The following is a 13,914-nucleotide window of genomic DNA, read 5'->3' as shown; positions in this document are numbered from 1 at the left end:
CCCTCAGACAAGCACTCACCCAGCAGTGATATCACCTGGAGAAACTTGGTTAAGCACACTACAACATGTGGAATGGACACACAAAATATAATATGAAAGCAGCTTATAAGACATAATAAATAATACACAGCCTGCACATCCCGATCAGCATCTTACAGGTATTTCTGAGAGCAGCTAAAGTCAGTCCATGTATACATGGTTTTTTTTTTTAAATACCTGGCTATACTGGACTTTAACTGGATTCTGATGGCTTTACCACTACCGACCAACCCAGCTCGGCTCTCCAGCAGATAAGCTTCTGGTGATGTCAAATATATGCGCCGGTAAACAGATTTATAAACAAAGCCACATGGTAGCTATTGAGACCAGCAGTGTTATTTCTTCATATTTACTTTTGTTCATCTTCCAAAGTATAGAAACTTGTTGTAGACTGAACCATGTTAGAGCATTGATTGAACAAAGACGGACTGAATGTATAGCTGAGTCACTGCATACATTTGCAGGTTTTGCCAAGTTTGGCTTTCCCATTTATTCCAAACCAAGGCAAAGCGAATAATGACCCATGTTGATTGCAGAGTTCATTTGTCCCAGTAGTTGCATTCTCACTGCCGTCAAAAGCCGAGGTGTGGCAAGTATACATAGGTTTTTTGGGCAGTGAGAAAAGGGATTTAAAGGCACGACATCTGACTGTGTGTAGCATCTCGCGTGCACCTTGAGTGAGGCTCGCACTTGTGTATCTACCGGGTGCTTGTTCGTTCACACATTGGAAGTGCTTGGCGTACAAACAGAATGCAGAGAAGCTACAGAAACACCTCAGAGAAGGGAAACTATATCCAGATCTCTGATAAATAGTACACAATGAGGGAATTACTGGCTACATATGAAACACATGTATATGTACAGAGTAAGAAACCCGTGGTAAACCACAGCAAATACAACCTACACACACTTCAAAAAGAACTGTGCTCAGTAGTATCAGACATTCTGTTTCTATTACCTGTTGCATCTGTTTACATTTGGAGAAGTACAAATATTGCACTTCATTTTTAGTTTAGGTTTGGAAAAAAAAATTGTGAGAAAGACAGAAAATGTAATACTTTAATACAATGTTTTTATTACAATTAAATATTTGATTAAAGAAAAGTTACAAAAATGTCTGTGCATGATGTAAATTACTGTTCTTAGAAAGAAAATTGGAAATTGGCAGATCAGACTTTTAAAAAATCAGATATCAGAAATCAGAATCGTCCAAGAAAATTGCAATCAGTGCATCTCTAAAGCAAAGTGGCCTCATTTCTAGTCTTTTGAGCAGAGAGATTAAAATATTACCATGTGCTGTCCCAGCCCCCTGTCAGCTCCCACCTCACATAGATTCTAATTTTGTTGGAAACACTGTAGCCTCTGTACACAAACACTGAAATCACTTTTGCTGAATGATTTCACTAAAGGTTTCTGAGTGTGTTTGTGCGCTGGTACCTTGGCTGGTTTAGTCCTGTTGTTGACAGCTGCCTCCTGAAGCTCTTCATATTCTTTAGATTCTGTGCAGTGGTTAGTTCACAGATGGTGAAACAAGCTGTCGAGTTTTCTTTAATGGCAAGTTTGCAGATTGCCATTTTTTGAGCAAATCTCTCTTTCAAAGCTAAAATATCTCTGTGCGAGTGAGGATGATCCACATCTAGCAGTAACTCTGGTGGATTAGTGCTCTCACTATCCAGGGTGCACTCTAGCAGCACATCATGTTTTGCAGATATGTACTGAATCACTCCAAAACATTATGCGCTGCTACTGTGAGCTCAAGGATTCGCAGCAAGATACTGTATACTTCTTTCACTCAAATTTGCTGTGTCTTACATTTATGACCACAGTAACTTCTTTTACTGCTTCTTGTGTTCTTAAAGGTCAGATATGGCTCATGTCCCCTGTCCATTTGGATATGCATGTGCATGTGTGGGTCCTCACAACTTCTCAATTACAAGTTGGTTTTATTTTGTAGAAATGTTTTGTAGAAGATATTGTTTATACTTAGCAAAATAAAACATTTATTTATTACGGTACTGTATTGGCACCATTATTGATTAATTTTTATAATATATATACTGATCTCATACTTAGATGCTGTATTTTATTGTTAGGGTGTTATCAGCCCTGTGTCAGTCAGTGTTTAAACTTGACACTATAGCTGTGAACCTTTACCCACCACACTGTTCCTGCCTTAGTGACTAACACTGTCCTAATAAGGCATTTAGCTTTTTTCCTGTCAGTTAATTGAACATCAGTGTCATAAAACAAATTACCGCCCTAGTAGCAAATGATAAATGGACTTATACAGCACTTTTTTCTGCACTGAAGCACAATTATTGTGCTTTAACACTATTTGCCTGTTCACCCATTCCCTCACACAAGCATCCACCCAGCAGTGATATCACCTGGAGCAACTTGGGGTCTAGTGTCTTGCTTAAGCACAGTAAAACATGTGGAATGGACAAGATGGGAACTGAACCCTCAGCTTTACAGTTAGGGAATGACTTGCTCTACCTCCTGAGCCACAGCTGCTGGTTTGTAGCTGTACTTTTAGTTCACTGTACTTTTCCCTAACTGATCAGAGCAGACACAACAATTAAAGAACACATACAACTAATGCATGTGTACAAATTTTAAAATAAATTTTTGTTCATACTGGAAATTAATGTGCCAAGTTGCCATAAGTAGAGATTTTATTTGTTCTACAATAGCTGTACTAACTGCTCTTGCTTGGGTGCAGATGTGTACGTGACAGTACTAAATAAGTGGTATCCCTGATTATAACTAAACATCCCACTAACGCCAAGTGTCTGCACTCACTAAAGGTTGTGTTGGCACATATCAGTTTAACAACCTGTGCTATGTTTTGTTGTTGTTGCTGCTGCTTTATTGTTTGTTAGTTTTTTTAGGAATGGGTCAAAGCGTCTCTGTAACCTGAATGGAGTTCTCACACTACTTGGCCATTCACCCATTTGCACTCCCAAACTGGTGTCATCACCAGGAGCAACTCGGGGTTCAGTGTGTTGGTCAAGGATGACTTTGACATGTTGACTGGACAAGCTAAGAATTAAACTGCTAATCCTCTGGTTAGGAGACAACCCGCTCTACCACCTGAGCCACATAAATTTGTCAATGTATGTACAGTATGAATAATTGTAGCCCTGATAACTTGGATTTTTGTTTTTGTAAACTGAAGGTATGTAATCACGGTTTATTGTAAACCTCAACCTCTCTTTAATCAAAATAAATTTGCTGAAGGCTTTAACAAATCCAAAAAACTAACAAACAAAAAAAGACCTAAAGCTGAATCACTCCAATTATTTGACAAGTACGTATAAGTGCATTCTGTAGTTACATAGAAACGTCTCATTTCTCATCACTTTTCACAGATTTGCAGAAGCTGAGAACTCAATGACCAACTTGTGAACTTGTGTTATATCCATAACAGAGGTTAGGTACATGCTTGAGCTGTAGTGAGGTTTACAGAAAACACTGGCACTTGTCAGATATGTAGGTGAGCCTACCTCAGTATTTATTCAACAACACAGAGGAAGTACTAGTTTGTGAATATTTACTTTTTGTGTGCGTTGAGGCTAGAGGTCAGTGTGTCAGGCTGTAGCAGCACATCATTACTGGTATTCCTTCTCTCTGCATTGCTGGTATGATATGTGCTGCTCCTATCAGACACACTCTTCTTCATCAGCATCTTCCTCCAACAATTAAGGAAAGGTTTTTGTACTTCTTATACGTTTCCTTGTAACCAATTGCACCCTATGGTGTATAGTATAATTTATTTAGAATACTGTATATTGGACTGATGGTGTTATGTTTGCATAGTGACCGTTATACTGACTACTCATAAAAGTCTAGTATATTAAATAGAAAATTTCTCCTTTTTGTTTTACATGTTTTAATACTAAACTGATAATATATCATGAAACCGAGCCTGCAATGGTCATTTGCCGAAGGTTTTACAGATTAAATGGTAAAATCAGAAAAGGAGGACAAACTGGATCAAAAAGGTGATTAATTCAAAATAAGGATGGAATATGGTCGAGATTATTTTGGTTTCCAGCAGTAGAATGTCGTTTGATAATACAGTGGAGGACAACATAAACAAGACTGAAACATCAGTGCAGTCTACTAATAATTTTTATTAAAGAGCATTGTGAAGGATTGAATAGACTTGCTTCAAAAGATCCTCCTGAGGGCTGTTCAGGCTCTACACAAACTATGTAAACATAGCTGTAAACACAAGGGTCACACAAGTATTTATGTACATATAAGCAGTGGCTGCCCTGCGTCTTGGCATATGCGGTACATCGCTGACCCAACAGGGGGCAACAGTCACTCGCCCATGGTCCTAATAAGGCCACGTGATTTATCCAGTAAAAATGAAAATTGTCACTGATAAAGTTACAAAAGAGGTGTGTGTACGCCATATCAGAAACACGCTGATGAACACAAACAACTTTGTACAGCTTGTTTTTTGTTTTGTTTTTTTAAACCAGAAACAGTTATTCCGCAGCAGACTTCAGTGTAGAGTGACTACGGTATTTACTGGCTGTATTTATGATTGTGTTACTGTCTCATGGTAACTTAGCAATGAAAACAGACATGATGGACTGCCAAACTCAAATAAGTTATATTGAAATGAACAGAAACTAACAGCTGACTTAAAAGGGAAACAAAATGCAAAGCAGTACAGCATGCTTTGAAAATTGCTCTGCAGTAATGTCAAATAGGAGAAAGCACATCCATCAGTTTATATATACAATATTTATAGAACAAACAAACAAATCACTTGTTTTGGCACTTGAACTTCCATGATTAAGTTTTATAACCAAGTCTGTTATAAATACAGGTTATTGCTACAAGACCTCTACAGAGAAATATAAAAATGACAACACCTCTACAGCTAAGCAACAGTTTATGTAATAGAGGCTAATTGCATTTTTGAACTTTAGGATGTGCTTGAAAGCACCAAAAATCTAGTAAGTTGACCTTGAGTTTAGGGTTTTCATTTTATGACTTACTTTTACAATATACCTGAAGAGAACTGGCTGTGTTTCTGGGACTTTAATATCAAGTCTCCAACAAGCCTCACAATTGTGGGATCTGTTGGTTGTGATAGGAATCCTGCATGACCTGATACAATATTCAGTACTATATTTACTCTAATGTGGACGGTCGGCATCATCTGGCCCAAAAGATGATTTCTATCAAATCCACAGGAAATGAAAGGTCAACGGGAGAGCAGAGGAAGGTCACTGGGATTCATGATGAGGCTGGAGTCCAGGTTCAGGTTATCTGTGGAGACAAACAAACTAAAATTTGTACAGCTCCACTAAGGGAAAAGTCTGGAATTATTTTATGTTTTATTACTGTCAACAAATTCCATCAATACTTAATGGTTTTCATACAATCTCTATAACTCTGAGTTTCAGAGCGGTTACTACTGAAATCACAGATCTTTACAAACACCTGACAAATATATAGTGCATTTCAAAGAAGAGCTTAATAATTTCCTAAAACCACCAGACACTATAGTGTTTAACAAACTTAAAGGTTTGGCGATCCTGGAAAAACCAGCAAGAGGAAGCTCGATTTTGAAAGTAGCCAACCAAAGAAATCCCACCCTTTCATTCTGAATTCTCTCCAAAGTCACTCCTCCCAAACAAAACAGATAAATACCATATTTTTTCTAAAATTTGAAGGCAAAATGTTAAATTCTGCATTTCTGAACATAAGTAGAAGGTACATGATCATACAAAATGTCAACACGATTATGACATTTTCAAGCTAGCTTTCAATTTGTGACCAGTTTTCAATATGTTCTGAATTTTGGGTGGTAGCAAGTACAGTAGAGATATTCTACAGCAGTCCTACCCAAAATTCTTCCTGCAATCAACCCTTCTGTGTGTTTCAGTAGTTAATGAACTTCACCTTGATCAAAGCTGTTGAGTTTTTTGGAGTTCGATTCGTCGCCCAGTCCCTCAATGTCCACAAGATCACTGTTGACATCTGAGTCATTCAGAGCACTGAGGGTCACATCTACACAGATTAGAAAAGTGACAATTTGTAATACTGTTTGTGAACACTGAACAAAGACATTAAAAAATACTACCTAAGCTAAAGTTAGTACATAAAATGCCTAATAAAATATTAGGCAGGGTGTATAGCTCTTCACAGCTTAATAAAGTGAATGATCTTACATAGTACATTTTAGAAACCTCAGCCAGAGCAACGGCAAAACAAACTACAAGTGCAAAACAGCTGTGGGAACTTCTGAAACTGTTATTTATAAGTGCCACAAGTGTGTTTGGTTGTATAATTGTACTAATAACAGCGGGACAAATGGATGTGACCCCAAACATCTGACTGGCAGTTGTGTGTGCGTGTGTGTGTGCATATATATTTTTATACAGTATATATATATAGAGAGAGAGAGAGAGCAGGCTGTCCCCTATTCATGCTTTGCATGTCTGCTAAGGTTGAGTGATGTCATTTTTTATTTTTGTCATCTTCCCAGGTTCGTGAGGGTCTGCACGGATTCTGTGCAGTCCACACAGCAAAAGCCCCAACTGTCCTTGTACCACAGGGCTTGCAAACCATCGGCGTACACATAGAGAAGGCGTGCGCACCTCTTTTCCCTGTCCACATAAAGAGGTATTCATGCTTTTCGCACATGCGGACAAGGACAAGGGGCACACACACGTTCCTATTCATACTTCAAATTGAGGGTTTGCCTTCTATACGCATACTTTTGGCCTGCATGTGGATGTCTGCACAGAGTCTGTGTGGGGGGAAGCTGACAAAAATTATGTCACTCAACCTTAGGGGACACCCAGATGTATAAAGCATGAAAAGCCTCTAAGCACGATGGTATGCACAGAGCAAGTCTGTCCCTTAACACACAAACACAGTGTAATAAAGTGAATGATCTTACATAATATATTTTACAAACCTGAACTGGAGCATTAACTGGCAGTTAAGCCACAGTGATGGAAACATTGCATAGTAACAGTCAATAAAAATTGTTGTGGTAGTAAAAACAGTCTGTGGATTCTGCTATAATTCTGCTCTAGAGTTTTGTTTTTTTGGGGGGGGGATGTACATACCTCTCCTTTCATTAATTTAAAATTCACAATATGTCAATTTAGGAAGGGGCAATACTGTCATATGCAAAATTATATTGTGTCCAAAGTCTTTGAATATTTTCTAATTATACAGTACATATATAACAGCAGAATTATTGTATTTTGTAGACATCAGCATCACTTGATGATATTGATGTCATCAACCATGATGGACAAAGACATAACATACAACAAAAAGGAAAGTTTAGTCAGTGTTGGGCACATTGCAGCGGACTGCTACATCCTGGTTGTGTTTGCAGCTGTAAAGTGGCACTGGTCTGTAGTGACACTCTGTAATCGATTTCTCCCTTCCTGTGCACTGGACACTGTTCATGTGGATGGGACCGGTACCTACAGAAAAGGGTGTGGAGCATCAGTTCACTGATCTCCATGTGGGCAAAGACACACACATACACTACATAAAAGTCTATACAACTTGATGGCTCTGCAGCCACACATGTCCCCTGAGAGAGATTAAAAGCCCAGGCATGACTGAGACCTCTGACGTGGCCCTAAAATTAAACTTAGCCAGAGAGCTTTATTATTTTATTGTACACTCTGTACTGCACACCAGGGACATGCTTTATAAACCAAAATAGATACAAAATGTGTGTGTGAGGCCACGGCTTAAGGCCTAAAAAGCCCTATAATTTGGCCTTAAATAGCTAATGATGTCATCAACTCTAGCTTCAAGTTCTGTGCCTGCGCCACCCATGAGCCTTCACACATCTCCTGTAATGCTCAGATTAATCTCTAATATGTTATACACCAATCAGCCATAACATTATGACCACAGAGAGGTGAAGTGAACAACACTGATGATCTTGTTACAGTGGCACCTGTCACTGTGTGGGGTGTATTACGCAGCAAGTGAACATTCGGTCCTTGAAGTTGATGTGTTGGAAGCAGGAAAAATGGGCAGCGTAAGGATCTGAGTGACTTTGCCAAGGACCAAACTGTGATGGTGAGATGACTGGGTCAGAGCATCTCCCACACTGCAGGTCTTGGTGGGTGTTCTTGGTCTGCAGTGGTTAGTACCTACCAACAGTGTCTAAGGAAGGACAAATGGTGAACTGGCGACAGGGTCATGGACGCCCACAGCTCACTGATGATGAGGTTGACCTACTGTAGGTTAAACCTTTAACTTCCATTTGTACTTTTCAAAAGATAAAAATATATTTGAATAGTTGTAAAATAGTTGAAAATGAGAAATACTGTACATTGGTCTCTATGAAGAAATAGTCAGGGGCTGTAGTGGTGATGTCACACCTAGAATTTGCCTAAAAAAAATCTCTAACTTGTCCTCACAACCACAGTTTTCACTCCTTTTACATATGTTTTTCACTGAATTGTAGACACATCTGTGCTCTTCCTGACAGTGGAACTGTGGAAGCAAATGGATTCACAGAAGATGCACAGTGAGCTGCAGAGTGACACGAGTGCCGACCAACTGTCACGTTGACTCCTATGCAAACAGTATTAGGCAGGTGGTCATAATGTTATGGCTGATCGGTGTATATGGTTGATCCCTGTTGTGGAAATAAAAAAAGCCCAGTCTGCTCTGATTAGTCAGCACTGAGCAGGAACTGCCTACCAACTCCAACTCCATGTTTGTCAAGCTTCAGATTATTTATATGATACACTTTCCAAATAGTTTGTAATACTGTGTAATATACTGTGGTAACACAAATAAAAGTTTGACTGTCAAACAGCCAAATATCTTGTGTTGTTTATGAACTCAACAGCCAAATTCTATTTTACATGTACCTAGCCAGGATGTTGTATGAACCAGATTTATTTTACTCTTCTACATACAACATATTAAGGTTTTCATATCACCTGCTTAACAATGGACAATAGTTACTAGGGCTGCCCCTTGAAAGTTGACTAGTCGAATCATTAGTCAAGAGGCCCGTCAGTCGAATGAGACTCTTCTAGTCAAAGCTGTTTTTATTTTATTTTTTTTTGTCAGCCCATGTGCATTACAATAGAAGGCAGCCCCATCTTCTCCTCATTTTGTTGTGGCAAACAGCTCAGTACTTCCACCTGTGGTCAGGGGGAATACTCACTTCCACTGTGGCATTATCTGATGCATGGACATACTGTATAAGGTCCATTAACACTATTTAGCAACAAGGAGAAAATGACAACAAGATCCACTAAGACAGGCAACATAAAGGTGAAATTTGTACTTTATTATTAGTGTTTTCAGTGTGTTTCAGAATCAGAACTTTATTCACCATGCACTGACACAAGGAACTTAGTACGCTACAGTGCTCACAGCTTGCTACACAACAACAGTCAGTAAGAAAAATAAAAGGATATACAGAGTAAAAACAACTTTAAATAAGGATAATACTACATAATAAATAAATAAAATAGAACAAACCAATGGTCCACTTAATCATCATGCCCAAGATACAGTGGGTATAGAAAAGAATTGCCCCCGTTTAAAATAATCTAATTTTGTTACTTTGCAGCTTGAAATGAATGAATGAAATGAAGGCAGTTTTGTTTTATCCAGCTGTATTTACTCAGTGCAACTTACAACATCCAAGTGAAAGATATAACACAGAAAAAATTTTACATATTCCAAAACAGAATCACTGAGTTGGAAAAAGAATCATCCCCTTGTGTCAGTATTTTGTTGAACCACCTTAAGCTTTAATTACAGCCTTTTCTTTTCTTGAGGAGTGGCTTTTTTCTTACAACCCTCCCATATAAGCCACATTTGTGGAGAATTTGTGATATTGTTATCACATCTTCCTACTAATGCAAACACGGCAGAATCATTGTCACGTGAGACCAAGATCGCACAGGGATCTAAATCACGCTCACAAAATGATTAATCATGCAACCCTAGTAGTAGTTATGTAAAATCTTTATGAAAGAAAATATTTCTGACCATTGCTGATAAACTTACTACTACATTTAAAAATGACAAAAGTTTTAAAAGCACTTTCACCTAAAAATCTAAAGGAAATATAAACTGGATATGTTGGGTATAATTTAAAAAAAAAAAAAAAAAAAAAAAAAAAAAAAAAAAAAAAAAAAAAAAAAAAAAAAAGCAAATCCATCACTTTAATGTAAACATCCTGGACCATCTCCTCCTGAAGGGTTTCTTGTACACTGAAATCATGTCAGCTGGAGGCAGAGCTTTTCTTGACATGTCTTCCTGTGGATACCCTGAGACCTTCCTGATGCTGTTGGACACTGCTGTCTTCAGACCATCACTTGACTGGACAACAGCACTCACCTGATGATAACTTCCTTCCTTTCCCAGAGTTGATGATGCTTAAACATGATAAGAATGTTGTGGTGTCATTTGGAAAGTTGTTTTATTATGTTTAATTTAGTATCTGTAATACCTCTAATCTCTTTTCATGTGCATTATTTTGAGCACTGAAAGTACTTTTCCAAAACTTTCACACCAAAGTGTGTATTTTTGTGCATATAGTAAATACTGTACTTTCAGTAGAGCAGATATTTGCTCTAAACGTCCTTACAGTGAAAACACAGAGAATATCCATAATACTAACAAATCTTTACCTCTGACATGTACTTTCTGTGCATTCATGGACAGCAGCGTACACAAAGATACAGCAGGTGGAGGGCAATTCCTGCAGTGGGTCTGGCTGTGAAGTAACTTATTGTTATAAGGAAGAATTACATACTTTAGTTTGGCAAGCGCCTCTTGAAATTAAAGAGGTCTTGTGTTACCATTGTTCAGTTTGTACACAGCGTATATAGAGTTTCTACAGCTCAAAGGTGCAGCAGAGTTTAATGCTGATGTATGAAAATATGGGACACATCCACTTTTTGACACAGGTGTAACCTTTCTATGGTTCCTTGAGCTAAAATGTTTCATATCAATGCTTAATTTCTTTCTCAATTCACCAACAATATCAAAAGAAAAATCTACTACTGTCATACCACTATTGTTGTCATACCTGGCTAGTGTTGTGAAATACCAGTAACATGTCATTTACATGACGTTTAGTGCCGTTATAATGCTAGATAAACAAGCAAAGTTACCACCATCCAACCAACTACCCTCAGGAAATTTGGTTAAAAGCGTTTCATACACATTCTCTGGCACATTCTGACTGTTCATCAAAATTATTAGCCCAAACACTTTCTGCCTGCAAAACAAGCTACTTTAGCTGCACAGCATTAAATTGTGGCTAATGTGTTTAAGTTAAACAGGCTAACTTCATAAACAAGCAGTAAATAACTTTAAAATAGCAACACTTACAGCTTTACGATCTGAAGTAGGGTCACAGACAGTCGGATTCAATCCATCCTTGAGCTTCAGAGTGGTTTAGCATGAAGGACCCAGGTCCGGATACGAGTACACTTAACCCCCAAAGTCCAGTTCATTTTGATCAGTGTGAACACAAACGTGCCCAAGTCCTCTTGAAAAGGTAGGTGGTCTCAAGCACAATTCATGCGTACTCCACCATTCAACCGTGCTCCAACAATGGATGTTTTATGAAAAACCTAGATACCGGACTGAAACATGGCGCCTATTCTGTCCAATGAAAGTTGCTTGTATGGTGCCAAAAAAAGTTTTTTTCTTACAGGTTTGCTGCCGCATTGTGGAGCCCACTGCACATGCGCATTTGTAGTTCCCATCATCATTCAGCCGGGTCAGTGTGAGCGAGCTAACCACATTCTGGGCAGGAGCAGCGCGTTCACGAGTGCGACCATAGTATGGGTGTATTACTGGATCAAATGTGTTAATAATTTTCATCCCAGAACTGTTATTATTCCACTTTCTTAGGTTTTGACCTATTTTAGGCGAGAAAATAACCCTCTAGTTTTTTAATATGTGGTCAATCTATCCAAGTAATGTGCTCTGACGTTTTCAGACATGTGATGACCCTGTAACCTGCCAGCTAGCTAGCTCTACTTAGCAGGCACAGCTGTAGCCATTGTGCTTGTATTATCACATTCAGTTACCAGTACATATACGCGATATGATGTACAGTATGGGGGCTCATGTAATGAACATAACAGGGGCTCGAGGCCTCTTTCACCATAAATTTCAAACTCTATAACACTTTTTAGTGAGAAGCGACAACCATGCTACTACTATTATGAATCATTACTCAATGTTATGAATGAATTAAGAATGAGTGACTGATGTCGTCACATGTACATAGCAGATAACCAAGCAATTTGGAAATTAGAATAGGTATGCCATGAAGAATGGCACCTGAATGGATACAAACACTGCTCAGAGGGTACCCAAAGAGGTTGGGGGAGGTTAGGGAGGACATGCAAAGTATTAGAGAACATTTAATAAAGGGGGATGCAATTTTTGCACTGATATGATTTTCATTATTTTACTATAACTTCATTTTTATACACTCCCTGACCATTTGTGTTACTTCTGTTGATGAAATAACATTAGTCCTAGCTGGATGTGCATTAAATATGTTGATAAGAGAAAAATTCTGTTTTATTCTTTTTGCCATTTGCCAAAGTAAGAGGATGCAAACTTTTGCACCCAACTGTAAACATGCAGGTCAATCATTGGCTAGATGATGGTAATGTGTCTGAGGTTGTGCATACTAGACAGCAGAGAGGCTGCAGCGCCTAGTGCATTTTCATTTGTGTAGTAGGCATTTGATAGAACAAAGTACATACAGTCAATAACACACAATTAAATGTGCCAAGGAATGGGAGAGCATTCATATGGAAGCTCAGTATATTGTTGAAGCCAAGAGTGCACACAAGATCTTGCAATTTTAAAACATAATGATATTTCTTCTCAAGGTAAAAGATGTCTGATGCTATCAGTACATAACACAACCAGGCCAGTATGATGGAGTGTGACAGTACACAAAAACACAACTCCCTGCTGTGCTTTAATGCACGGGGCTGCATTAGTCGTAGAGTGAGGGGTTGCAAGGGGACTGTTGTAGGCGTGTACAATATGGCCACATTGTGACAAATCAACATGAGTGGCTTCATTCACATTTCCAGCCTGTGAGTTTCTGTTGTGTTTCTGCACGGTCACAGGCTGGAAACATTAATGAAATACTTTTCACATCAACTTGTCACAACACAGCCCCATGTGTTAAAACACAGCAAGGAATTGAATTTTTGCCCGACTAATGTCAACATGTGGTCACACTCCATCATACTGGCTGGTTGATCTGGTTCTGTCATGTACTGATATCACAAGACAGCTTTTTCCTCAATGAGAAATATCATCACATTTTAATATCACAAGATCTCATCACACCCCTACCATTAATGGGTGTAGTTATTTGTGTGTTACCCCACAGGACTGGAGTCTGCCACTGGATGAAGCTGCATGGTGAGCTCTCCGAGTCTGGTGAAAGCAGCTCCAGCTGCAGAGAAGATTTCCCCAACCTGTGACAGTGTATAAAAAATGTCAGCTGTTGTCTTTCTTGTAGTAGTGCTATAATTTCATAAATGCACCAGAATATTGTGTTATGGTAACGGAGATTGAAAGATAAAGTACCAAATAGTCTAATTTTAAATAGCCTATAGCAGCCACCTCCTGGTAAACCATGGGTGAGTGAATGCTCATAGACGTATTTGTACCGGTGTTGATTGGCTATGATGGGCAGTTTGGGACCATACCACAAGCCTTCACAGTCTGTACAGGAAGTCAAACACATTTTCACATTTAATTTGATCCGCTTTAATAAAGTGTGTTATCAACCAAACCACTCATACATGCAATTATGAGACAGTCCCTTATCTCGGCTTGTCCTTT

The 13,914-nt window shown here is 38.7% G+C and overlaps 1 protein-coding gene across 1 annotated transcript in view; it reads right to left on the bottom strand.

Annotated features, from left to right (window-relative positions):
• Positions 1–4,518: 4,518 nt before the first annotated feature.
• LOC109957194 (chromatin complexes subunit BAP18) overlaps positions 4,519–13,914 on the bottom strand; it is a 10,009-nt gene continuing 613 nt past the window's right edge. Inside the window, exons 2-4 of the mRNA XM_020594864.1 lie at positions 13,448–13,544; positions 5,968–6,075; positions 4,519–5,331 (exon numbers count right to left, since the gene is read on the bottom strand). Coding sequence (XP_020450520.1) covers positions 5,267–5,331; positions 5,968–6,075; positions 13,448–13,544 — 270 coding nt within the window. The 3' untranslated portion in view covers positions 4,519–5,266. The remainder of the gene's footprint in view (positions 5,332–5,967; positions 6,076–13,447; positions 13,545–13,914) is intronic.

The sequence above is a fragment of the Monopterus albus genome, unplaced genomic scaffold (assembly GCF_001952655.1).
Source record: "Monopterus albus unplaced genomic scaffold, M_albus_1.0 scaffold25.1, whole genome shotgun sequence".
In the NCBI taxonomy this organism is placed as follows: Eukaryota; Metazoa; Chordata; class Actinopteri; order Synbranchiformes; family Synbranchidae; genus Monopterus; species Monopterus albus.
The sequence above is the reverse complement of the archived record's forward strand: the minus strand, read 5'-3'. Positions and strand labels throughout refer to the sequence as shown.